Source organism: Aspergillus viridinutans, assembly GCF_018404265.1.
Source record: "Aspergillus viridinutans IFM 47045 DNA, scaffold_8, whole genome shotgun sequence".
Classification (NCBI taxonomy): domain Eukaryota; kingdom Fungi; phylum Ascomycota; class Eurotiomycetes; order Eurotiales; family Aspergillaceae; genus Aspergillus; species Aspergillus viridinutans.
This window is the reverse complement of record NW_025091224.1, coordinates 706,122-729,961: the sequence shown is the minus strand read 5'-3', so window position 1 is coordinate 729,961 and position 23,840 is coordinate 706,122. Positions and strand designations below refer to the sequence as shown.

General features: G+C 47.4%; 8 protein-coding genes across 8 annotated transcripts; 4 read left to right on the top strand and 4 right to left on the bottom strand.

The window, feature by feature from the left end:
- Window positions 1–650: 650 nt before the first annotated feature.
- Aspvir_009349 (putative MFS multidrug transporter) lies at window positions 651–2,480 on the top strand (the record flags this gene model as incomplete). The annotated part of the gene is made up of 5 exons (XM_043272496.1): window positions 651–724; window positions 786–887; window positions 933–986; window positions 1,043–1,504; window positions 1,556–2,480. The coding sequence occupies 5 exons, from the start codon at window positions 651–653 to the stop codon at window positions 2,478–2,480; spliced, it is 1,617 nt and encodes a 538-aa protein (XP_043128431.1).
- Window positions 2,481–2,755: 275 nt separating this feature from the next.
- On the bottom strand, window positions 2,756–4,699 carry Aspvir_009348 (uncharacterized protein; the record flags this gene model as incomplete). The annotated part of the gene is made up of 2 exons (XM_043272495.1): window positions 2,756–4,606; window positions 4,664–4,699. 2 exons carry the CDS (start codon window positions 4,697–4,699, stop codon window positions 2,756–2,758), a joined length of 1,887 nt encoding a protein of 628 aa, XP_043128430.1.
- Window positions 4,700–7,957: 3,258 nt separating this feature from the next.
- Window positions 7,958–8,966, top strand: Aspvir_009347 (arylamine N-acetyltransferase family protein; the record flags this gene model as incomplete). Its single annotated transcript, XM_043272494.1, has 2 exons — window positions 7,958–8,337; window positions 8,396–8,966. The coding sequence occupies 2 exons, from the start codon at window positions 7,958–7,960 to the stop codon at window positions 8,964–8,966; spliced, it is 951 nt and encodes a 316-aa protein (XP_043128429.1).
- A 536-nt stretch (window positions 8,967–9,502) lies between these two features.
- Aspvir_009346 (uncharacterized protein) lies at window positions 9,503–10,906 on the top strand (the record flags this gene model as incomplete). Its single annotated transcript, XM_043272493.1, has 2 exons — window positions 9,503–9,754; window positions 9,803–10,906. The coding sequence occupies 2 exons, from the start codon at window positions 9,503–9,505 to the stop codon at window positions 10,904–10,906; spliced, it is 1,356 nt and encodes a 451-aa protein (XP_043128428.1).
- A 2,488-nt stretch (window positions 10,907–13,394) lies between these two features.
- Window positions 13,395–15,193, bottom strand: Aspvir_009345 (FAD-dependent oxidoreductase; the record flags this gene model as incomplete). The annotated part of the gene is made up of 4 exons (XM_043272492.1): window positions 13,395–13,900; window positions 14,058–14,396; window positions 14,491–14,762; window positions 14,832–15,193. The coding sequence occupies 4 exons, from the start codon at window positions 15,191–15,193 to the stop codon at window positions 13,395–13,397; spliced, it is 1,479 nt and encodes a 492-aa protein (XP_043128427.1).
- A 905-nt stretch (window positions 15,194–16,098) lies between these two features.
- On the bottom strand, window positions 16,099–16,731 carry Aspvir_009344 (uncharacterized protein; the record flags this gene model as incomplete). The annotated part of the gene is made up of 3 exons (XM_043272491.1): window positions 16,099–16,167; window positions 16,214–16,246; window positions 16,297–16,731. 3 exons carry the CDS (start codon window positions 16,729–16,731, stop codon window positions 16,099–16,101), a joined length of 537 nt encoding a protein of 178 aa, XP_043128426.1.
- A 1,021-nt stretch (window positions 16,732–17,752) lies between these two features.
- Aspvir_009343 (terpene cyclase) lies at window positions 17,753–18,860 on the top strand (the record flags this gene model as incomplete). The annotated part of the gene is made up of 3 exons (XM_043272490.1): window positions 17,753–18,040; window positions 18,106–18,458; window positions 18,530–18,860. 3 exons carry the CDS (start codon window positions 17,753–17,755, stop codon window positions 18,858–18,860), a joined length of 972 nt encoding a protein of 323 aa, XP_043128425.1.
- Window positions 18,861–23,013: 4,153 nt separating this feature from the next.
- Window positions 23,014–23,610, bottom strand: Aspvir_009342 (cytochrome P450; the record flags this gene model as incomplete). Its single annotated transcript, XM_043272489.1, has 2 exons — window positions 23,014–23,447; window positions 23,517–23,610. The coding sequence occupies 2 exons, from the start codon at window positions 23,608–23,610 to the stop codon at window positions 23,014–23,016; spliced, it is 528 nt and encodes a 175-aa protein (XP_043128424.1).
- Between the last annotated feature and the right edge of the window lie 230 nt (window positions 23,611–23,840).

The following is a 23,840-nucleotide window of genomic DNA, read 5'->3' as shown; positions in this document are numbered from 1 at the left end:
ACAACTGCCGCCGGGTAAATCACATTACTATGAACATTGCACATTCTGAACTTCCAAAACGGTGCCCAACCATAACTATCAATTTGTTATTCTTCATATTACATCATAAAGAGTACAGTAATTGAACAAAAGGTCCAACAGATACAACTGCCATCCTCCAGTACTTACTCAGAGCTGCGGGTATATGCAGTTTAAGGCAGAGAGTAAGCCATCCGTATGAATAATCCGTGGCAATGAGAGAACCTGCTAACTACGTACAGTACCACAATCGGATTGCATGGAGAGTTTAACCCGCTTAACTGGAACGTATGAACCAAGATGATTAAATGCCCGAGAATTGGATCAGCCAACCTGAGACTTTGCCATCGATCTGTCCCAGTCGATGACGGCATAGGGCTGGCCAGAGCCAATGGTAGGCCTGATCCGCCGTCTTGGGCGGAGATCTCGGCATGCCGAAGCGGATATACAATGGTTATGATCACTGGACGATGAGCATAGATTTTGAATTTTTTTTTTTTTTTTTTTTTTTTTTCATCTTTCATTTCTTCTCATTTTCTCAGTTCATAAATGGTTCTTCATCCCTACACCATGGGGGTTTACAGTGTCTTGAATGTGAATTGACTTTGAGATGGCTGAACCAGAGGTCCGCAATGGGGGTTCGTCCCAACCAGTCGATGACGCAATGCCCGCAAACTCTGCGACGAACACTCAACTGCCAAAAAAAGTTTGACAGATAGGTTGGTGTGATGCAGTCGAAAAGGTGTTGAGATACTGACTATCTTCAGAATCAAAGGATGTCTTGGTATTGAGGACCTCAGTGGGGAGATACGGGATAGCACAGACATCGAGATTCACACTTGGGATGGGTCAGATGATCCAGAGAACCCGTAAGTGAGAAAGCGAGTCAAGAAATGTCAACTAAGAGATTTTAGATTCAATTGGAGTACCAAGTACAAATGGCTACTCACCTTGACCGTCTGCTTCATGTGAGTTCGCAATTGTGCTCAATTCCATACGGACAGGCGAAATGCTGACTCTATAGTTCCATCCTGACCGGTCTGCCTGCCGGAACGTATGGGTCCGGGAATAACTGGATGGAAAAAGAATGGCATGTCCAGAACTCTCCCTTCCCTAACCTCTACTGGGCTACGACCTCGTGGAACATGGGTGCGGCCTTTTGGTCGTTGATCTTCGTGCCTCTCACCGAATCCTCCGGTCGCATGCCTGGGTACTTCGTCTCGTATATTATTCTGGTCGCTACGCTATTCGGATCAGCCTTCGCCCAAAATTTTGCTACAATTATAGTAACTCGCTTCTTTGGCGGTGGTGCGTCGTCTGTCTCGATCAACATCGTCGGAGGGAGTATTAGTGATGTGTGGAAGGGCGGCAAAGCTCGCAGTCTCCCCATGTCTCTGTTTGGATTCACGAGTGTAATCGGAATTGCCTTGGGCCCACTTATCTGCTCTGCCATTGTGCAGATTCACAAGGACGATCCCTGGAGATGGTAAGAGGCTACATCTGCTATGGATGAACAACCTCTAATGTATGGCAACAGGACCTTCTATGTCCAGATCATCTACAACGCCGCCCTCATCCCCATCTTCTGGCTCATCCTCCGCGAGACTCGTCCAGACGTCATTCTCAAACGACGAGCCCGCAGAATCCGCAAGGAGACCGGACGACACGTCTACGCAGCTTCCGAGCTGAACGCCCCTAGTACGTGGCGTCTCCTCAAAATCTCCTTTGGCCGTCCCGCCCGGATGTTACTGTCCCAGCCAGTCGTCCAGTTTTTCACCCTGTGGATCAGTTTCGCCTGGGGTATCCTGTATCTGTTCTTCTCCAGCGTGGTCCAAACATACAGCACCAACTATGGCTGGGGCGTATTGGCCACCGGTCTGGTCCAGCTAGCCATCTCCGTCGGGGCCGTCATCGCCACCGCCATCAATCCCTTCCAGGACTGGCTCTACCTGCGTTCTGCGAACCGAAATACCGAAAAGCCCGGCCGTCCTATTCCTGAGGCTAGACTGTACACTTCCATCCCCGGTAGTCTCCTGTTCACCGCCGGGCTGTTCTGGTACGGCTGGGCCAGTCAGCCCGACGTCCACTGGATCGTTCCCACGATTGGAATCACAGCTGCTGGCATTGGAATCTACGCGATTTACATGGGCGTCGTGAACTATCTGACTGACGCATACGAAAAATACGCTGCTTCGGCATTGTCGGCTGCATCGTTGGGTCGAAACTCGTTCGGAGCGTTCCTCCCGCTTGCGTCGCCGCAGTTGTTTAGTAATCTTGGTTTCGGGTGGGCCGGTTCCTTGCTGGGCTTTATTGGGGCTGCTCTATCGCTTGTGCCTGTCGTTCTGGTGCTCAAGGGGCCGCAGATTCGTCGGAGGAGTCTGTTTATGTGTGAGTCCACGTGGGATCCAGAGGAGACGAGTGAGAGAGATGGGAATGGGGCTGAGAAGGGCTCCGATGTTTGATTCCTGAATAGATTGGAATTGTTCAGTACTATGTGGATGGTGTATAGAGAGTCACGTGAGGAATGATGATGGCGATATGCATCTCTGGGATGCCATACGACATCCTAAAATGGAAGTCAAGAAGTCTGAGGTGGAGGTGGTCTGATGAGCTGATGACGCAGTATAAACTTGATAGATATATTCATGGCGCTTTAGTCTACGTTAGAAACTATGTACATACCTATTTATATTGTGTTAGAGTCTATGTACCTTTCTCTGCATGAGCTAACTCTTACCTACTGGATGAACTGCTTCTCCCTCCCTAAATGCAGCCTCCTCTTCCACTTCGCCCTACTCTTTCGCATCGCCCTCCGCGTCCTCTCATATGGATAGTTGATAGGGGATTCACCTCCCGTGAAGATCATAAAATCGTACAGGAACGCCCCCATAAACGAACCGGTCAAGGATCCCGCCCACGGCCCATAGAACCAGTACGGATTCGTGAACAGCTCTCCCCCGTATCCCAGCGCCAGCAGTGCCAGCCGCGGCCCAAAGTCCCGGCTGGGGTTGAATGCTGCGCCTGTCTGATACGAGAATGTCATGCTGAGACACGCAACGACGAAGCCGATGATGAGCGAGTTCATGCCTGCTCCGGGGGGAGCGTTCTGATCGTCGCCCAGTGCAAGGACAGTTACGGTCAGACACAGCGTTCCGAGGAATTCATTGAAGAAGGCAGTCGCGGGTCCAATCCAGGTTTGCCGTTGGCTGGTGATGAAGCTGTTGATGATATCGGTGGGTGCGTTGGTGGATAAATAATGCTGGATGGAGTGGTAGTACAGCCCGTACACTGACAGCGCGGCTATGAAGGCACCCAGGTACTGCGCCGCGAAATAAGCCGGCATCTTCCGCTTGGGGAACCCGCGGTAGAACCACAACATAATGGTGATGGTCGGGTTGAGGTGCGCACCGGACACCCCACCAGAAATGTAGATGGCCATCATGGCGGCGAATCCCCACGCCCAGGCAGTGGTGTTGGGATTCCCTGCGCCGGCCAGTGTCACGGACAGATCCGCAGACAGGCCGACGGTTAGCTGGACGAAGACCGCCAGTGCCTCGGCAAGCTCCTCGCGGTGGTGCGTACGGATGACGGCCCAGGTCGTGTGGTTATTGTGCACTTCTTCCTCAACAAGCTCCTGGACGAGCGGGTGCAGGTCTTCCGGGTACGCCGCATGGTCAAGCGTAGGAAAGACGCTCATGTCATCCTTGTCCTCGTGCTCGTCCTCGTGTTCGTCCTCCTGTTCGTGTTCGACTAGATGTGGGTCGATCTCCTCTGGCACAGGCTGCAGAGGTTCAGCAGTGAGCTCCTGCTGCGCCTGGGGAGACTGTGGCTGGCCGGGGACTTCAGGCTGTGTCTCCGCCGGATGCTCACCTTCCTCTAAGGTCGATAACTGGTCCACCGCTCCCTCCACGTATGAGGGACGCCGCATACGAGCGGACGAAGTACGCGATAACCGCCGGGTTGACATGGTCTCCCCGGTCAGTATCTTATTGACGAAGTTGTTCTCCCGCTGCACCCGCGCATCCTCCACCTGCGCGGCCATCTTGCGCGGATCCGCGGTCTTCTCAATCTGACCAGCCTCGAGATCATTAGGATCAACCTCCAGCCCCATCTTCTGCGAGTTCTCCGCCGGCAACTGGGCGTTCGCACGCGCCTCCAGTAACTCCTCCTTGGTGGGAACCATGCCCGGCCGCACCACACGCGGCAGGGGCTTCGCTAAACTCCATACTGGCTTTGCGTTGGCGGGCTGCTCGTAGGCAGGGTTGAGTTCTGTGTATCCTGGATGCACGAAGGGCTCGTGAGCGAGTCTAAGCTGAGGTGTTTCCTCTGGACCGGCCAGAGTGAATTTCCCTTGTGTTCGCTCTGCCAGCGTCGTGCGAGATGTGAGGCTGGGTACTCCGCTGCGTCGAGACGCGGCTGTGCTTCGACGCCGGATGCCAGAATTGGCTGGCCCTGATGCTTCCGGGCCTTCCAGGGCAGAGGCTCGTCTTGTAGGTGAGATGAATTCCGCGCGACGCGCTGCGGGAGTGCTCCTGGTGGGTGATGAGGCTGCTTCTGCTGGATCTCGCAGTCGTCTTGGCGCTTCAGACTATCTGCTGTCAGCATCTGCAATGTGCTTCTACGAGAGTCCTATATTTTTACGTACTTTCGCCCGAGGGCGTCTGGGAGGTCTTTCGTCCATATTGTTTTACTCTTCAATCGTTCCAGTCACGCCAATCTGAGTATTGGTTGATATACTGAACAGGTTGTCAACAGACAACACAAATATCCCCTGAGAGAGGAATTGACTTTTCCACCCACTGAAACCTCGGTTAACAAACACAGCACCGGATGACAGGCAACTTGCGCAATCCCATTGATTACCGGCTACTGGATACCTCAAAAGCGAGAGATCAAGCCCGTCTCTTGGTTGGCGTTGAATTGTGGGCTCATGGCGTAATGAGTGGATCTTATCTGGGTCCTCGGCAGCAGATCAGTCAATTAACATTCAATATCGTTGATTCTCCTGGCGTGCCGATCCAATTGGGTAACCTATCAACACTTCCAACAGATTTGTGACCCACATTACATCACAATGGATATTGTTATCCTGCTTTGTTGGTGGGCCGTTTTGTGAAGTTTGTTATGTTCCTGATGAGCCAAGCACAGTCCAAAGATATATCAGCAATTCGGTTTCTCCACCAATGATGTTACTGTGCCTTTGATAATTGATGCCATTGGATAGCTGGTAACTGATGTCATACCCGTTCAGCATACAGAATTAATGAGAACATAGACATCTGAACTTGATCAAGTATTAGTTGGCGTCTCCTTAGCACCCACAGTGTCTGAGGACATCGAAGCCAACGCAGTCCCTTCTCCCTCTTTTCCACGCTCCTCCCTGTGCCTTCGACGCATCCTGCCACAGATAATGCACTCGAGTATCGAAAACAACAAACGAGACACGCTACATCGTCAGCCAAATCCCTAAACCAGTGCAGAAACATACGGAAACGCAATCATCAACATGAACGTCAGATCCAATGTGTCCCTCCACGGACGCGGATAATCAGACGGGGCATCGCCCAGACTCCAGTCGCTAAAAGCCACCTGGATGCATCCAATAACTCCCAGAATCATCGATACCACGTTACCGAAAATCAGCCAGCCCACGTGCAGCCGCTTGAGAGTGAATGAGGCGTCCAGAAGACCGCATACTTCGATCAGGTCGACGACTATCGCGGCGGATATCTGCAGGGTCAGATACATCCATAAATGATGTGTCGGTCGCTTACTGAGAAGATGGCGAAATAGAATGTGTGCCCCTCGCCCCAGTGAGTTGCAAGATATAAGAGGTAATAGAAATATGCTACTGAGCGCTAGTCCACCCAGCCTGATGGCCAGGTGGATGAACGCCGGGACTTGTGGGACTCGTGATTGAGGCATCCTGGAATAACCTTACGTTCTTCTGCTGGGGATGTCAGGGGTTTTGTGTCCGCACTGCGCATGGACGACATGGCTGTGGCTTAGACCTTTGCTACAGTATGCCGTACCTTGTCAGTCACATTCTGATAAAATGACAGCTAACTTTGAAGCGGCTATTGGCTTTTGGATTCCGCTAACGGAGCCTTGGCCGAACCAGCGTGATACTAAGATGAGTCTGCCTGATTATAGGCTGTGAACACCATTGCCAAGGCTGGTTGACATTATTCCAGCCAATTGCACAATCGTCTGACGCCGACTGTCTAGAGACTCGAGATCTGAACCTTGTTCGGGACTATATCCGTTAGAGGCTATCCATTGGTGTTCCATAATAGAAGTCATCTTTGAACCTTAACACTCTGCCGTCTTACAAGTCACCAGGGTATCAAGATTCTAACTCCTTTGCTTCTTGGCCCTTACGAGGGCTTAGACGTGGTCATATATGCAATGGAGGACAAATGACTCATTACCCCTACGTTGACGCGGTAATTGTACACGACAGCCTCGGCTAGCGCGCTGCATGTCTCACTTTCATGTGCAATATAATCTGTCACTTACCTCGAGCTAGGCGGTCGTTTTTGGTATTAACTAGTCTGATGAGATCTGAATCGAGAGCACGAGACAGCTTGGCTACCAAGGAGAGCATGGGTACCCAGAGCACGAGGCAAAATGCACCGTCCAAGCACAAATGAGGCGATGGAATCCCAGCCTTTAGCCTTCAACGCGCGGAAGAAGCTTGTCTGGTCTACTTGGGGATTAGTAGACCTTGAGATGGTAGAAAGTCTGTCCAAAGGGTCTCCGGTTCTTGTTTCATGGCGTAAGTCGTCTTGACTCACCCAAGGTTTGTGGAGTCAAATCATCACTCTGCAGCTAGTGAGGCTATTTCTGCAAATCTAAGCTGCATATGAATCTGTTAAAACATAACTTCCTCTTAGTTATGATACGTCCCGTCACTTTCTGACAATGGCCAATTGAATAACTCGTCCATGTCTCAGAAAGGACAGCTGTACAAGTCATTTCATGCTCACAGTCGTGGCCCGAGCATTCCCATCCACATGCCTATCCGACCCATCCAGTCGTCATTGGTATCCGGTTGATATTGAACGGGCTCTGGAGAAATTCATTCCGGGTCGAGCTGGAGGTGCCATGAGGCTGACTCTTGTGGGCCTGAATGAGAAGAGCAATTCCCGGATGCATTCCATGCAAAGACAACTGCGCAGAGGGATCAACAAAACGCGAGTGAATGACCCGGTAAAACGCGTTTCCCTCCTGCGCTTCATGACGCCAATTTCCAGCTTGGAATGTAGGTCGGACATGACATTGTTGCTGTTTGTGACTTTTTTATCGATATTTCGCTTGTTGAAGGTGTATCTGAGCTGCCTGAGAGCCCATGCGCGATCAAGCTTTTTGCCTTGATCAAGAAAGCAGGACTAGAGGCTACTTCGACGAATGCTCGATCCACAACAAGGCCAAGCTCGCTCTGTAGACGCCTCGCTGCTTCGTTTATCAGCGCCCTCCATTCCGAATAGCCGAGGACTTCCGCCACCTCTGATATGAGCAAGCCCTGGCCGCGCATGGTCTGATATCCATGTTGTCGGATCCAGCAGTCCGTTTGTATTTGGATGAGGTTCCCTTTAAGAGGAAGAATGGGTTGAGTCTTGGCGGCACTTGTTAGTCCTGGACCCTTTCTGATTTGCTCTTTGATCCCCGCTTGCCTAAATCCGTGAATTCTGTTTGCTAATGGTGAGGTCGAATACGAGGCCCATCATCAACGAGAACGGCTACCATAGGCCTACAAGCCATGGTAGATTTACCACTCATAGTCTACAGAGCAAACGATGTAACGTCGCTAAGTACGTCAAAGCCTTGCTCCAGGGTTGAGATATTTCATTCCTCGTGCACCTTGCTCCCGTGGAAATACTCAACACTCTGGCCTCTCACCTGATAACAAGGCTTAAGACGGTAGTCGTTATGCGTCATGGCTTATACGCAAGCTGAGCTAACCGGCTACTTCGACCGTCTTAACCTACCTAACGACATCCGCGACGCCTTATTAGCGGGTAGCAACCGCCTAGAGGCGCTGACCTGTCTTCTCCATCACCATCTGGCCGCTGTCCCCTTCGAAAATTCAGCTCTTCACTATACCGCCGACCGCCTCCTAGTTCTTAGCCCGTCATTATTATATGAGAAGATCGTTCAGCGACGCCAAGGCGGGACCTGTTTCCAGATCACTCGACTATTCGGCGTAGTGTTGCTGGCCCTGGGATATGAGCTGTATATGAGCGGGGCACGAACGAACAAATCGGCCAGCGTGGCAGCGCAAGACAAGGATCTTGGCCGCGCGAAATTTGGAGATTGGTATTCTTTCCGTTCTCTCGGCGGTATCGTTGTCGGTTTATGCATGCTGACGGTAAAGGCAACATATGATCCTCATCGTCCGGCTAGATGGGAATGACTACCTCGTGGACGCAGGATTCGGCCCCAATGGCCCAGTTGACCCTGTCCTGCTTCGAGATGGACTCGAGTTTCGCGACGGTGATGGGAACCTTGGACGGCGGGGCAGAATTGTTCATGCCCCGATCGACCAAGGTCGTGCCAGGCATCTCAAGTACTGGCGGCTGCAGTTCCTGTTTGACAGCAGTCCGGATTGGATGGATATTTATGCCTTCACGGAGAGCGAGTGGCTGGAGAGTGATTATCAAGCTGTAGAACGTGCGGTTCGGGGTAACAAACGCGCTTGGTTTATGTACCGAGTGATTGCATTTCAGATCGTCCTGAAAGACAGGAGGCCAGTTGGGTGGATGATGATTTGGAATAACGCTATGAGTTGGTTCCAAAGAGGCAAATTCGTGTGGCGAATGAGATTCAAATCCGAAGAGGAGAGGATGAATGCCCTAGAGACGGTGTTTAGAATTAAGCTGAAAGATGAAGAGAGGAAAGAAATTGTTGGGACAGTAGCATTCTTAGGTGCGAAACCAAAGATTTAGACCCATTAAACAGCTAAAACTAAGTATATGAGGTAATGAAACATCTTATATATTCCTCCTTGTATACCATATCACAGTCCATCCTGTGGACTGTTTATGTTGGACTAAGGTCATGTAATGAGTCACGGGTAGCCTTGTGGTATTTTTACATGATAACAGGTACCTTAGGTAATTGCCTGATCAGTTGGGTTTCGTACATATGCAAGGGAGGAGCTGTGTTTGTTGATAGAAAAATAGCCACACTGTGCTCAATCTTGGGCAGGAAGTTGGGCGGGGGGGGCCCTACCTGCAGAGGACATAAAGTTTGTATGAAGTATCAAATATCAGGATTAAACATGGATCGCCGATTTTAACTTATATTCGCTAAATGCTATGGTCTTTTCCAACATGGCCCTAGATAACATTAAAGCTCCCCTACATCTAAAAAAAATTCTGCTCTTAATGTGCGTAGGCTTGGTATGTCCAACTTGTATTAACCTATGCTTCACATCCTTCTCTGAAATAGCCCATTATTTTGTGCAAGCTCTAGCTACACAATGTATACATTCATAGCATTCCTAGTACTATTCACTTTGCTCCTGCAACGTTGGCTCACTCTTCGACAACTGAATGGCCCTTGGATTGCTCGCTTTACAAACCTTTGGCAAGCCATTCATATAGTGAAAGGTGACCTACCGGAGGTTGTCCTAGAGCTCCACAAAAGACATGGACCATTGGTGCGCGTCGGTCCAAACCATGTCAGCGTTGCGGATCCTGCAGAGATTAAGAACATCTACCGTTTGCCAAAGGTATGCTTCCAACTGGTTTACTTTCGAGAAGACTGACCATTCTGATAGGGAAATTTGTATCAAATGCTCATTGCTTATGTTAATGGGAAGAGAATAATGGGATGGGAAGGTATCCTTGACGAAAAGTTACACTCGGCTCTGAGACGACCAGTGGCACCTTATTACCGACTTGAATCAGTCCTCGGGTTTGAACCGCGGCTCGAAGAGACTATCAGCGAGTTCGAGACACACTTGAGCCGCATGAGAGATGTTGATATGACCAAATGGATCCCTCTTTTTGCCTTGGACACCATAAACCAGATCGGCTTCTCCAACAGTGCGAACATAATGAAGCAAGGTAGGGACGTCGACGGCGTCTTTACATTGATAAGATTTGCCTTCCGCTATTACAGTTTTATTATTACCGTTCCAACGTTCGGAAGAGCTTTGAACTACATTGCCAGCTTCTTTATAAATCCAAGGAATGGCCTTGTCCGTCGTGTGGTGTCATTAGCTCATGCTCGATACCACACCGCCCAGAAGTCTGATCCAAGTGACCTTCTTGGCTATTTCCTTGAGGCGTCCCGGAAGCATCCCGGCCTATACAATGTGGATGGTGTGATTGATTTGACCTACACAGCCCTGCTTGGTGGTGTGCACAATACGTCCTCTACACTTATCTTTATGTTTTATGATTTGCTCAAGCATCCTGCTTCTCTCTCTAAGGTTCAGGATGAACTTGATGCTGCTGTTGCCCATGGAGGGCTGTCCTATCCACCGAAGTGGAAAGATATACGGAACCTTCGATATTTGGACGCCGCCATAAAAGAAGCTATGCGTTATAGAAGCCTGTCAAGGTTCGTCATTGAGCGTGAGGTTGGACCACACGGCATACAACTATGTGGACAGGACATCCCACCCGGTACCATGGTGGGCTGCCTGCAGCATGTTATTCACCACAATAGCACCTTTGGATATGATGTCCATACGTTCAGACCTGAAAGGTGGCTTGAGTGTACCGATGAGGAACGACTAGTCATGGAACGCTCTATCCTTACCTTCGGATATGGTGCCCATAATTGCGTCGGCCAGAATATTGTGAGGCTTATTATATATAAGCTTCTGGCAGCGTTGTTACTACGCTTCAAGGTAGGTAGTTCCTTCATAATTTGACCCCATTTGCGGCACAATTAATGGAATACTAATACCTGTTTTCAGCTGTCAGCAACTAAGCCAGTTGCTGAGTTATCACATATCCCCATGTCAGCCATAAGCATTCCTGACCGACCCTTTTTCGTGACAGTCGAAGAAAGAAATATGCCTGAAATAGTCTGAAATGACTTATATTTGATGTTTATTTCTTTGTTGGTAGTTTAGGATTCACATTGAAAATACAGGGGCTATGATCAATGCAGCTCAAGCAAGGCCCTCTTTTTCAATTCAAGGACCGAAAGTGTATAAGACCATGTCTGCACCCATATTGTAAGTAGGCATACACAGCTCTAGATGCAATGGGAATTCGTCGATTCACCGATCCTGACGAAAACCCACAGCGAGATAAAAAAAATATGAATCCATCTGGTGGATGTAAATAGTTGGTTGATGCAGAACTACAGCAGAACTGTTCAGATATTATTAACTAGACAGCAATACCTTTTGTTATAGTGATCGTGTAAAGACGTACTACTCTATAGTGATTTTCAATAACAGCGAGGGTATTCAATTATAGAAAAAAGGAAGACAATCTTACGGAATGGTGGTTTTCATGTACTCTGGTCAACAGAACCTGATGACTTTTTAATGATGTAGCTGTCCGGAAATAATAATGAGATATAAGATTCACAATTATGACTATTGAGCAAAGGGTTTCACCGACTCTTCAGAGGAAGACCTCAATGTTGGAGATGAAAGGACACCACTCTCACTGTGTACATTGCACATGGGGGATTCTCATGAGATTGGGACGACACCATAATTTTTGGATTAAACAGCTCCAGCAAGTGCAAAGATCGTGTGTATGAAAATGACAGGTATTTTTCTTTAACTTACTTCAAGTTGGATATGTTTGATTTTGGACAACTGAACACTTACAAGATTGGGAATGAGCCATTTTATAAATGATCTGCGCTATACGGGATATCATCATCCTTGTTATCACCATCTGGTATCTTGGGAACGACGTATCACAACATGCATTTCCCTTTTTTGGAGCTCCTTTATCCACACTCCAGGCCAAATTGGCCAATATCCCACAGAAGAAGTGATTTTGAGGAAAAGCCCCGTAATCTGGAGACTGTCGAATCCAAGTTTCCTTCATGCCAAGACATGCTGAGGTTACAAATCAAAGGCCAATATGCTGCAAACGCACCTACATTTTCTTAAATTATTTATTTATTTTTTAACTTTCATTTTTTCCTTAAGAGCCATTAGCTATGGAATTACTTTTAGAGATCTACTGCTCAGAAGGCTCAGGATCATCACCAGTGGGGGAGCCTTAGCAATCAGCCACAAGTCCGTAATACTGCAAGACGATTGTTCGGCAAAATGAACAGACCTTAGTGATGATAGAGGTACGGACGTGGCGAGTTGGCAGCTACTGCTGCAGGCTGGAGGTTCAGTCTGAAGTTAAAGTGCTCATGGCGCATAGGCCCACAATATTACATAAATGGGAGCTGCAAAGAAAGTTACGCTGAGGGGAAGTGGAGAGATATGTTGTGCTACTCTTACTTGCAAGGACTTGAGATAGGAATCCTGCTGCATCATGGAATTCAGGTAGCCCTACAGCCAGACCGCTAATGTATGGGCAAAGATAAAGCAAAGCCTACCTGTACCAATTTTATACACATTGTGTATCTAGTGAACTTACCTTTACTATTGGCCGTACCTTAATTACAAATGCAACATGTGTTATACATTCTCTATGTTACATGACTCTTCTTTCCAATATTACTATTTCATATTTTTCAAACAATGTACTCTGCTGGCTTTCCGCAGATACTCAAGTGTATGGGGCAGATTTTTACCATGAAGTTCTCAGGCTAGTTTTATGCCTTATTGTGAACTTTACTGCCCTGTTTTATTCTACTTTCTGTCTCCTCAAAGGACTGTTATGGAGTCCTGTACCTGATTCATTAAGCTTCTTGTTGCTATTCATGTCCTTTAATCCTAATATTTGTGCTTGGCTTTATAGGAAGAGTCACTGCAAATCACTTACCCTTAAACATGAGACCATCATTATCTTCTCCATTATTATTAATTATAATAGTGGGAGTCCCTTCTGCCCACCCAAAGTTCCACAGCATGGCATACTATGACTACCATAGGTCATCTTCTCCACATTGGACATAGCCATTTTATATACAGTATAAAGATGGTCACAGTATCATCGCTCCTTCGCGATTGCCTCTGATATGTCGACACGGGATCACTCTCACCTTTCTCTTAGTTCACCGCTCATAATCCATATCTTGGTGTCATCTCTGCCATTGAGTGAATTCAAGTACCTCCTGGTAGGCTAATACGACAGAATTAACATTCAAGGTAATGGGATACATCCTTGGAGGGGCATATACTCTTCATTCTAGGGTCTGGTGAAAAAGAGTCTGTAGACTGCATTATGACCTGCATGACAAAGATGCAATGACCTTCCTTTCTATCCTCACTACACAACATCATTGCTAAACCACTTGACACCGTAACTAATCAATGAATCTTGGCGTCCATTTGAGTCCGACCATGAGAAGAGAGAGGGTGTTATATTTCCAGTCCACTTCAAGATCAATGCCAGTAGAATGATGGCGAGCGAGAATTGAAGTCTTTGTGCCCAAACCCTGCCCTTACTGCTGTACTCGACCCAACCCCGTCCGGATCGTGATGGAAGAGGTAAAAATCCAACAACCTCACCATCAGCAATCGCCTTGGAGCCTAGCTCAGCCGGCAGATCTCCCGCATACGGCACAAAGTAACGGCCAAACATAGCCTTTAGGAATCCGTCACGAGCTTGAAGCCGAACAAGGAATCGGGAGGTTTGATAAATTGAATTGACACGGCCGTATCGTACTTTCCTGTAGCGTTGAAGCAGTGCCTCAATTTGTGCGTCTGAAGGTAGTTTTGCGTTGGCCACATCCACGAGGTTATTCAATAGGGTGGCCAGAGTAGCGGCATCTTCTATAGCACAGTTTGCTCCTTGCCCGATGTTTGGTGTCATCAGTAGCGAGAAAGCGATGTTAGTAAGGGGACGAGAGAGAAGAGACAAGAAAAGGAAACATTAAGGAAGATTTTACTTCTCTTACCTTGTGGACACTATCACCCAGGAGAGTCATACGCCCATGGTGCCATGTTTGAAAGATATTCTCTTCCAATGCTGTCATTGAAGCAACTTCCTTGTTCGTCCATACCTGTCCAAAGGTGATATCTTTGTAAAATCGTACATCTTTCAACTTTTCAGCCGTAGCCGCGGCATCAGCAGCAGTGAAGCGAGGAGTATTAGGGTAAGTGTATTTCTTATCAAGCTTATGGATCACAAACCAGAAAACACGACCGTCTTTTCCATGAATGGTGATAATGGTGAGGTGATCAAAGAATGCGTTGACTTGATCTCCCACCTCTAGTCCTTTGATAGGTGAAGAAATGCCGAAGATGCAGCTGTATTCAACGGTCATACCTGGTAGGGCAAATTACAGAAATGTTTATTTTACTGCGAAGACAAGGAACTGCAAAATGCAATTTGAATCAGGTATGTTGAGGTAAGTACTTACTTGTTCGTTCGCGCTCGCTGACCAGACCAGCACTCTGTTTCTCTCCTGCTTTCCACATCTCTGACCGCACTCGACTATGAACACCATCTGCCCCGACGACCAGCTGCCCTGTATAAATGCTTCCATCTTCGGTGGTCACGTTCAGGTCGTCTCCTAACGTTTGGATGCTGACCACATTTTTGTTGAGACATATATTGTGCTTCTTTGGGTATTTGTTGTAGAGGATTCCGAGCAATTTCTGTCGATCCAGGAAAGCTATCGGAAAGCCGAACCTGTTTTATACCCAACGTAAATCCTAATGTCCCAAAACAAGTCTTTAGAGAGGCTAAGCTGTGACAGACCTCTCGGCGATGCGTTTTGGATAGCTGCTGCTGAAATTGAAGCCATCCGGATAGCTCACCGTTGCAACGTTCAGTGGTTCAATACACTCTTCGATTTCGTCGTAGACTTCAAGCTGGTCAAGAATCCGAGCCCCATTTGGCGAGATGCCAATGGTGCTACCAACCTGCGGCGCTATGTCTTTCGCTTTCTCGAGAACGATATGATCAATTCCTGCTCGGTCTAAACAGTGGGCCAATGTCAAACCCGCAATCGATCCACCAACAATGATAACCTTGAACCCAGGCCGATCAATGGCCAAGCAGCCAGATTGAACAGTTTCTTGATTTGAGTAAGACGGACGAGGGGGGTGTGCTTTTGTCATTGTATTCGAAGACAGGTGAGAAGTCTATACAGCAAACGATGGCACAACACAGTTGTCCGGCCTTTCAGAACGACCTCCTGTAGGTTGAATGGATGCCTATATTCAATATGGGGCATTGGCAGACATACGTCAAGAAAGATGATTCTAAGCCCCTCCCTCACTAATCGATCAATCGGAAATCAAGGACTGCGTCACTGCAAGACCTCGCACTCGCGGGACAGGTAGGCTATCTGTAAGGGATATAAGTTACCTTGTGTTACCAGCTAAAAAACTACCTTTGTCTCTTTTCCAGGGTAGAAGTATTTTACGTAGCGTACTGTATATATTACGGGCGGATCGCAAATCAAAGACATTTGCAGATACATCTTTGTTCTTCCATTTCAGAGCAATTTCGTCGCATATACAGGGTACTACAAGTAATGATTATCTATATTGAATTACGCTGTGCCCCACTGTCGCCAATTGATTACAGAATAGGCTGTTCATACTGGGAGACTGCCAGCAGCTCTGCGAGAGACTCATGTATATTGGACCAACCACGGGGTGTACTTCTGGGGAATTGTAACAATGGAGGGCAAAATAGCATTCAAAACAAATATTTTAACCTTTTCTGCAAGTCTAGGCACCTTTTCACCCCAATAATAGCCATAATACTGTCGCAACACGGAGGGTTGAGTGAGGAGCAACCTGTGCCATAAACGAAGTGATCGGCGGACTGAGCCGTGCGCCTCGCCTTTCGCGAAGCCCCCCCTTACCTGGCTGATCCTTTAACCTTATTTATTCTTTCCTCAAGAGACTTCTCGTACTGTCTCACATACCAGTAGCAGACACCGTAAGAGACGTCCACAAGGAGAAAAACAGCCAAGCTCCACAGAATAAGGGGACTGTTCAGCCAAGCAAACGACTCAGGCCAGTATTTCCATCTCAGGGATGCGAATATCACCGTGCACGACGATCCCAAAAAACGAGAGAGCCTACCGATGTTAGCTGTAGCAAGGAACCAAGGTACAGAGCATTTACCATAGGGTGTAAGAAGCGCCACGTGTGCTCCCCCTGCAAAGCAATTGACAAAGTCCTCCGATGCTGAGGAGTAACTGGCACACCACGGCCCCCCACGAGTAAGCAAGCGAGTGGCCGATTTCTGCTGCCAGGGCCAAATGGCCAGTCAAGAAACCGAACGTTCCTAGAGCAAAGATAAGTGGAAGGTTGCGCATCACCAGAGGGGCCTGGGTCCACTCGTTTGGTGCAAATCTAACAGCAGCGTACATAACACCAAAATTGATGCTAAGTCCCGCAAGGAAAACACTTTGCTCCACCCAGCTCTTGGAGGGATAGATTATGCCGTACACAACTTCCCAGGCGATATTGCAGCACAAGGGCATGATGGCCATTCCATAGGTCTCATCTTTGAATGACTTGTAAACCATGCCCACATAATTGATCAGCCAGCCGACACCCATGCCCAGGACGAAGAGGTTGGCAATGGGCTCAACAGCTCGGTACTCAGGAGGAGCCTTGGTAACATCGAAGCCGTCCATTTTTGACGCTTTGTTTCTTGATCCAATGCAAAGTAGAAAGCCACTGGTGATCTCGAGAATGGGTACTTCTGCTCAGGTTGGGGGCGTCGTAGTTATGGCTGAAGCAGCTTCGCAAAGTGGACTGATCGGGTGTTCTGACGTGACATGCTACCCTAAACTAGGTTTTTTGGGCATTGAGACATGAAATGGAGTGTTGATCGACAAAGAACCAGGGCTGATGTCAGATTGCTGAAGAACCAGACAGCTGGGCGATGCGGTCCTCAGTTATGAGAATACAATGGTTGAAATATATAGTAGCTGCTTGAAATTACTAGCCTTTACTAACATGAGCAATGCATGTTCGAGTCTGCTAGATACATTGCCTTCTTGAGAAAATTCTGCTTCATGCTTGTCATTGTCTCAGTGGAGAATATGCAATATCCAGAAAGTTATAGTATCCCTGACCTGGTCAGTCTCTGCAAGCGAGGGGTCAGCCGATCATCAAGTCACACGCATGACATGCACGGTAGGAGCAGGAGCACCGCCTGCCATAAAAAAATACCATCGTTCATGTGAAGTATCTTTGAGAAGAGACCCCCTTCCTGTCTCCTTTTCTATTCCTGGGGGCCGAGAACGCCATACAATGGTGGAGCTCGACCCACAAGACAGTCCAACCGAACGGATCAGCATATCACAAATCATAGAAGCGCAGACCTTCAAGTGCAATAGTAGCATGTAAAGTCGTTTGGATCATAGCGTATTGTTCAAAGCTTTGCTTTTTGACGTTTGTACATGAGCTGATGCACCTTAGCACCAAAAAGTAGGGATTGTAATATCTCAGAACTGAAAGCACTTGCGGCACTAGCGCTTAGAATAAATGATGTATGAGACTCGTGTAGATATCGTCCTATCTGGCAAAAGACGAAGAATCCAACATTCCTTACTCACATCTACTAAATATCAATATACACGGATGCTCTAGACAATGACGATGAACGGCGTTTCTCCATTGCTAGATCTCCCTCGTTTTCTACTCACTCTCATGCTTTCGCTTTCTATCTTTCTCTCGCTCACGGCTGCCATTATCGATCGTCTTCCCGAGATCAGATTCTGGTCAAAAAAGACCTATTTGAAAGGTCGGAAGGAGCCGGCCAATATCACGTCCCTAGAATGCCCTTACAGCTACATTCGTCAAATTTATGGCCATTACCACTGGACACCTTTTGTTGATAAGCTATCTCCCACCCTGAAGAATGAGGACCCTGCCAAGTGTAAAATGGTGCTTGAGATTATGGACGCGATCCATCTCTGTCTGATGCTCGTTGACGATGTGAGTAGATTGACCTAATACTAGGTAGTAATGGATTTTGATGAACGGAAAATGATTGTCTCTAGATATCGGATGGCAGTGATTACCGGAGGGGACGTCCTGCTGCCCATAAAATCTATGGTCCGTCAGAGACCGCAAACAGAGCATACTATCGAGTTACCCAGATACTCAATAAGACCACAATCGAATTCCCCCACCTGGCACCATGGCTAATGCAGAATCTCGAGGAGATTCTTCAAGGGCAGGATCTTTCCCTCATATGGCGCAGGGATGGACTCAGTAGCTTCCCAACCAAGCCAGATGAGAGAGTTGCGGCTTACCGGAGGATGGCTTCGCTGAAAACAGGAGCATTATTCAGGTTGTTAGGACAGCTTGTTCTGGAGGATCATTCAATGGATGAGACCATGACCCTTATTGCGTACGTGCTTTGCCCCTCCGGTCCGGCAAGACAATCTATGCATCCCTTATCCCGCTAACTGATCCGGCTAGCTGGTTCTCTCAACTACAAAATGACTGCAAAAATATTTATTCTTCAGAGTATGCCAAGAGTAAGGGTTCGGTGGCTGAGGATCTGCGTAACAGCGAGCTGTCATTCCCCATCGTTCTGGCTCTGGATGCGCCTGATGGCCATTGGGTTGCGAAGGCTCTGCAGTCTCCATCACCACGGAATGTTCGAAATGCACTTCGAGTTATCCAGAGTGACACTGTCCGTGGAATGTGCATGGCCGAGCTCAGGAACTCAGGCTCATCGGTTCAAGACTGGTTGGAACTCTGGGGAAGAAAGGAGAAACTTGATATCAAGTCCAGCAAAAAGGCCTGAATTCGGATATTTTTGACCAAACTTTATGTTGCACTTCGAGATGCGCTCCTCTCCGTCCATGAGACGGAGATGGGGTCATTGTGAGCCCTGCTTTATCTAGCTAGGTATTGGAAACATATCAGGATTCTATCTTACGGTACATATCATAGAAAGATTCAAAGGTTGAGGTTGAACATTCAAAGTACACCCACCTATACCAATAGCCTGGAAATACATAGATAGTCTGATGCGTCGGTTGATATGTAGCCTATCGAAATTAGGTCTAGCCGTCCTTCTTTTTGCTTTCCAAGTGTTGGAGTAGATGACGGTCATTTATCCAGCACAGTCCAATTGCAACGCTACACGGACCACAAAAAACAGCTAGAGTCGCGACACAAAGACTAAGGGTTATCCAGTTGATTCTTCTCTCTCCATGTCGATAGTACACAGCCGAACACCACATCAAGGTTGCCAGGGCAGATAGGGTATAATCCCAATGAAGGAAACGTAGTATACCTTTCTCCAAAGATCTAACTCTTTGCTCACCCCACGGGGGACATGGGAAAAGGAGTGCTCCTGGATATAGATCAGTCGAGTGAAGACCCTCAGGCAGAGGCAGTTGCGAGGGGGATAGCGCTGATATTCCGACCACAACTATGTGACAGAGGGCAGAACATCCAAATGCGAATGCGTAAGTATACTTTAGCATTGCCCCAGTAGATTCTGTCTTTCCCTGTTGATGTTTATGAATCGGACCCCGCAATAAGGAAATGAGCAAGGAAACATAAACCGGCCACCCCTGCCACAGCGCGATAATTTGCTGTTTGAAATCGTAAGAAACGATCCCCGGGGCGGGCAAAGAGGCTAGAAGCAGCAAAGATATGTAGCCTATAGCCATAGACAATGGGATGCTAACAGGTCTTAAGGCGTCTTTGGATCCCCCAGAGAGCCCAGTTGGCCTGGCTGGTGTGGTATCTATGGCAAGGAAAATGGGTATTATTGACCCTGGGCCGATGGCCTGGACCAGAAGCCCACTTAAAGAACTCCTAGTGGAAAGTAATTAGCAATTCATGGTACAGCTCAGCAAAATCCACTTCATGACATACTCAATCATGGCTTTTCTAAAACACTTCCTCCGGCATTTTTGAAGGATGATAATAGCCCACATAGGCACCACGCTGCCAGCGAAGGTGAGAGCATACAGTGGTAAAGAAGGCATAGTTGGGTGAAATATAGGCCAGTAAAATATAACACATGCCGCCAGAAATTGATCGAGTAAAGGTAATCCTGTATAGTACGTTCTTAACCCTCCTTCAAGGCCCGTAACTGAGTTTCGAGCTGCCATGTCCGATAATAGGTCAATGAAGCCATTCTGAAAGGATAAGTAATATTTTGTGTAGAGTGCGAGAATAGAAAGGGAAAGGAGAGCAAGCTGTACAGCTTTCGTCATTTTCTTGCGGGCAGTGTTTTCTCATATCATTAGGATATCATATCCTGAGGGGATAGAAACAAGAAAATCGACTTTGTGGAGTTTTTCACCACTTTAGACAACACTCCGACGTCCATTGCAGCTTGGCTCAAATTCGAAGGCAATACCTCGCGAGTTACGCGGATGGACTTCCGGAAGTGCTCCCTTGAATAGGGTAAACTTACTGAATGTGTCATAGGAACCCTACGATTGTATTTTCCTTTTTTTGCTGGATCTAATATGATGATACTATACACTCAACCGTGGGTGTACAGGTCATGGAATCCAAACTAAAAATACGACGATTTCGGTATTTGCAACCGAATTGCGATCCTATGTGATTATCTACCGATGGGGCAAACGTAAAGAGTAGAATATGTACATATTTCGATCGTTCTGGACCAGCAGCCTGATGACGAAAGGGGCTGATTATACAACTTGGATGATCATTTCCTCGCGTAGAAAAAAAATATCAGAACTGCCTAAATGATCACTTCTAAGCTACTTGTCATATGTGACAGATCACAAGCGTATCAAGATATAGATCTAGTAGCTTTACAATGTGGGAAAATCATAAGCCCAACCTTTGCCAGGATTCGGTAGTAGGAGGGCCGATCCTGTAGATCCTCGCATGAGACACCTTAATCCTGGTTTTGCCAGTAACGTAACCATGGAATACAGGCAATCCGTCATTATCTCAAGTCCGGCGGCATTGGTTAAAGGGCTTTGGAACCGATTTCAAGCTGAATGCATATAGTGTGTGAACCTTTCAAGCACAGCGATCAGCCGCGGCTTGTTAATGGTGCTAACTGCCTTGGAGGGATTGCTGCGCCGCCGAAGCATGATTGTTTCCCTTCAAGTGCGTCTGTATGCATATGGAAAGATCGAGGCCGATCCACTTTGGGCCTTTTTTTCTTTTGTTGCCCACCGAAGTCTGTGCTAGCCCTGACCATGAGGCCACTTTTGTTGGAGCACAGATGAGCAGCATGGCAAAGATAAGGACAACTTTCAACTATGAAATTGCCTCGACTCACGCTCAAAAAGCAAAAAGGAAAGAAACTAACCATCGCGTGTGTATGGCAGTAACCGAACGCGAATCTGCAAGGCGCCAAACATCACCCCCAGGGGCTGAATGTTCAGAGAGACATCGACTCTACGTTATCATATTGCATTAACACAAGAGAATTAAAGCTGATTGGGAAAGGAGAGAGGAGCAGGGCACAGGGTCCGAAAGCCGTCAATGGTTGGGGCACTTGGATGGCCGAACGACATATAGTTTCCAGTTAAAACTTTGTGATAGTGCCTTGATTGGTAAAAGGGCAACCTTTCTACTGTTCAGCTAATTATATCGGATCCCTTGCCCAGCTAGGTGTTAGAACAAGCTAGGAAACTTATGCAAGCAAATACACTGTACTGTCCTGCTGGATGGTCAAGACACAAAATAAAACCCCCTCAGATCTTATGAGAAGCGACAGAGCTTTTCCAGGTTACTGGAAGACTCCTGAAGTAACACTTTGTCTTATTTATGAATCTCAGACGACCAAGACTCGAGATGGACCAACGTGTTCAGCTCCAGCTTGTAATAGGCAGTAACATAGGCACCTTCTACCTTGTAAGAGAATGAGATAACGTGGTGGAGACAAGTCAATTTGTTTTCTTTGTTCATGCTGTAGTTCACCCAATGTACTAATATGGAAGCTGAGCTTCTACCTTTATTGGAAGGCTTTGAAGATCACAGGTCACTTTCAGGCACTCATGCTGACCACCGTGTTTCGTACGTCGTTAATAGAATGTGTATTGAATTTAACTTCGGATATTGGGGGCTGTACGGAATCCATTACGCACTTTGTATGAAGACTTACATGTCCTCTTGCAAATGATATCCTAAATTCTATGGATAGTCGTGTGAAGTTGCTGAATGACCCAAACAGCGCTTTGTACGCCTTGTTGGACAGCACATTGGCCGCCAGGCAGACTTAGGTAGACTTGTTTGGTTTTGCGGGACGAGGTAGACAGGATCAGACTTTGGTGTGGATTTCCAAATGAAAAGTAATTGAGAAATCATGCAGAGTGACAGGAGTCAATCACATATAATGCAGTCGAAACTCTAATCACCGCCACATCTCATTGAAATCAAGATACACTTCTTTAGATCAATTTAATATTTAAAACTTAATATTTTTTTGGTTGAAATACAATTCAAATATTAGCTTTTTTTAGAGTTTTCAGAATTCGATATTGGCCTGCATTATATGTGATGGGCTCCTGCAGAATGATGCAGCCATATGCACGGTACTCCTGTTATCTAATAGAATGAATTCAATGCAGTCCCGATTTTACTCTCGACCGTACACGTATTTTTAACAAGTCATTAGGGTTTAGCAGACAGTGATGAGATTTTCTCATAGTGCACGCTGCATTTGACGAATATGCTCGAGCAACCTACATGCAGAGCAATAGTCTTGTCTCACACTGGATCACATTGAAATTAAGAGTAAATTTAGCCCCATGTTAAAGCAAAGTCTGGCCAGATGAAGGTTGAGCCGTTGTTGCTGGAACGAAGCGTGCGGTTCCCTATCATCACCTGCTTCTACATTTTCGGGTCATAACAATAAGCCCCGACTATGACGAAGATAATCCAGTACTTGTGCTGGCAGTGTCCGGCTGCCCTTCATGAATGTGTTGCAAAATTAAAAGTGCCCAGAGCTACTTATCCATTTCACGAAACTGCTTTGATTTTCTCAACCACACCTTCGCTTTCATATCGGGGAGCATGAATTTGCCAAACGCCACGTTTCGCGGCCGAGGACCAAAGTTCTGTATGGCAAAATCGAAATTCAAGAGGAGATGCACCATCACCAGTTTGACCTCGTCAGAAACCATGAATCTGCCAGGGCAAGCGTGACGCCCCATGCCAAAGTGCATGGTGTATTCGCTGGTTGCCGTTAAGGGGCACGAAGCCTTGAGCTGTGGGTCTTCTCGCATCCGGGCGAAACGGAAGCCATCGAAGCGTTTCGGGTCCTTGTAAAATTGCTCGTCCTCGAACAACGGGGAATTGGGCGTAAATATGAAGCTGCCCCTGGGAACGTGTAGACCGTTGCAGAAGGTGTAGGGCTTCAGAACAAGCCTTGCAAGGGCAGCTAATGGCATGTGAACAAATTGTTGTAAAGAACTCCGTTGGTGCGATGAGGTGCTGAGGGGTTACGTACATGCATCGAGAGGATTACACCTCTGAGTCTCCTTGATGAAGCTGTCCATCTTATGCATGGCGTCGATGGCGTCTTTGGTGCCCTCTCCATGCATCGCGAAGCATTGCTTTACTTCCGCCCGGAGCGGTGCGACGTATTCAGGACGGGTAGCGAGCTCGAAGATCGTATGAGCTACCAACTATTATCTGCGTCAGTCTCCCTCTGACTTGGCCAAGTGAGCAAGGGCATACCTGACTGGATGTGTGTAAGGCGGCAAAAATTGTGTTCGTCATCATATCAGTGATGTGCCAATCATCCCATCCAGCTGTGCTGTGTTCGTCGACC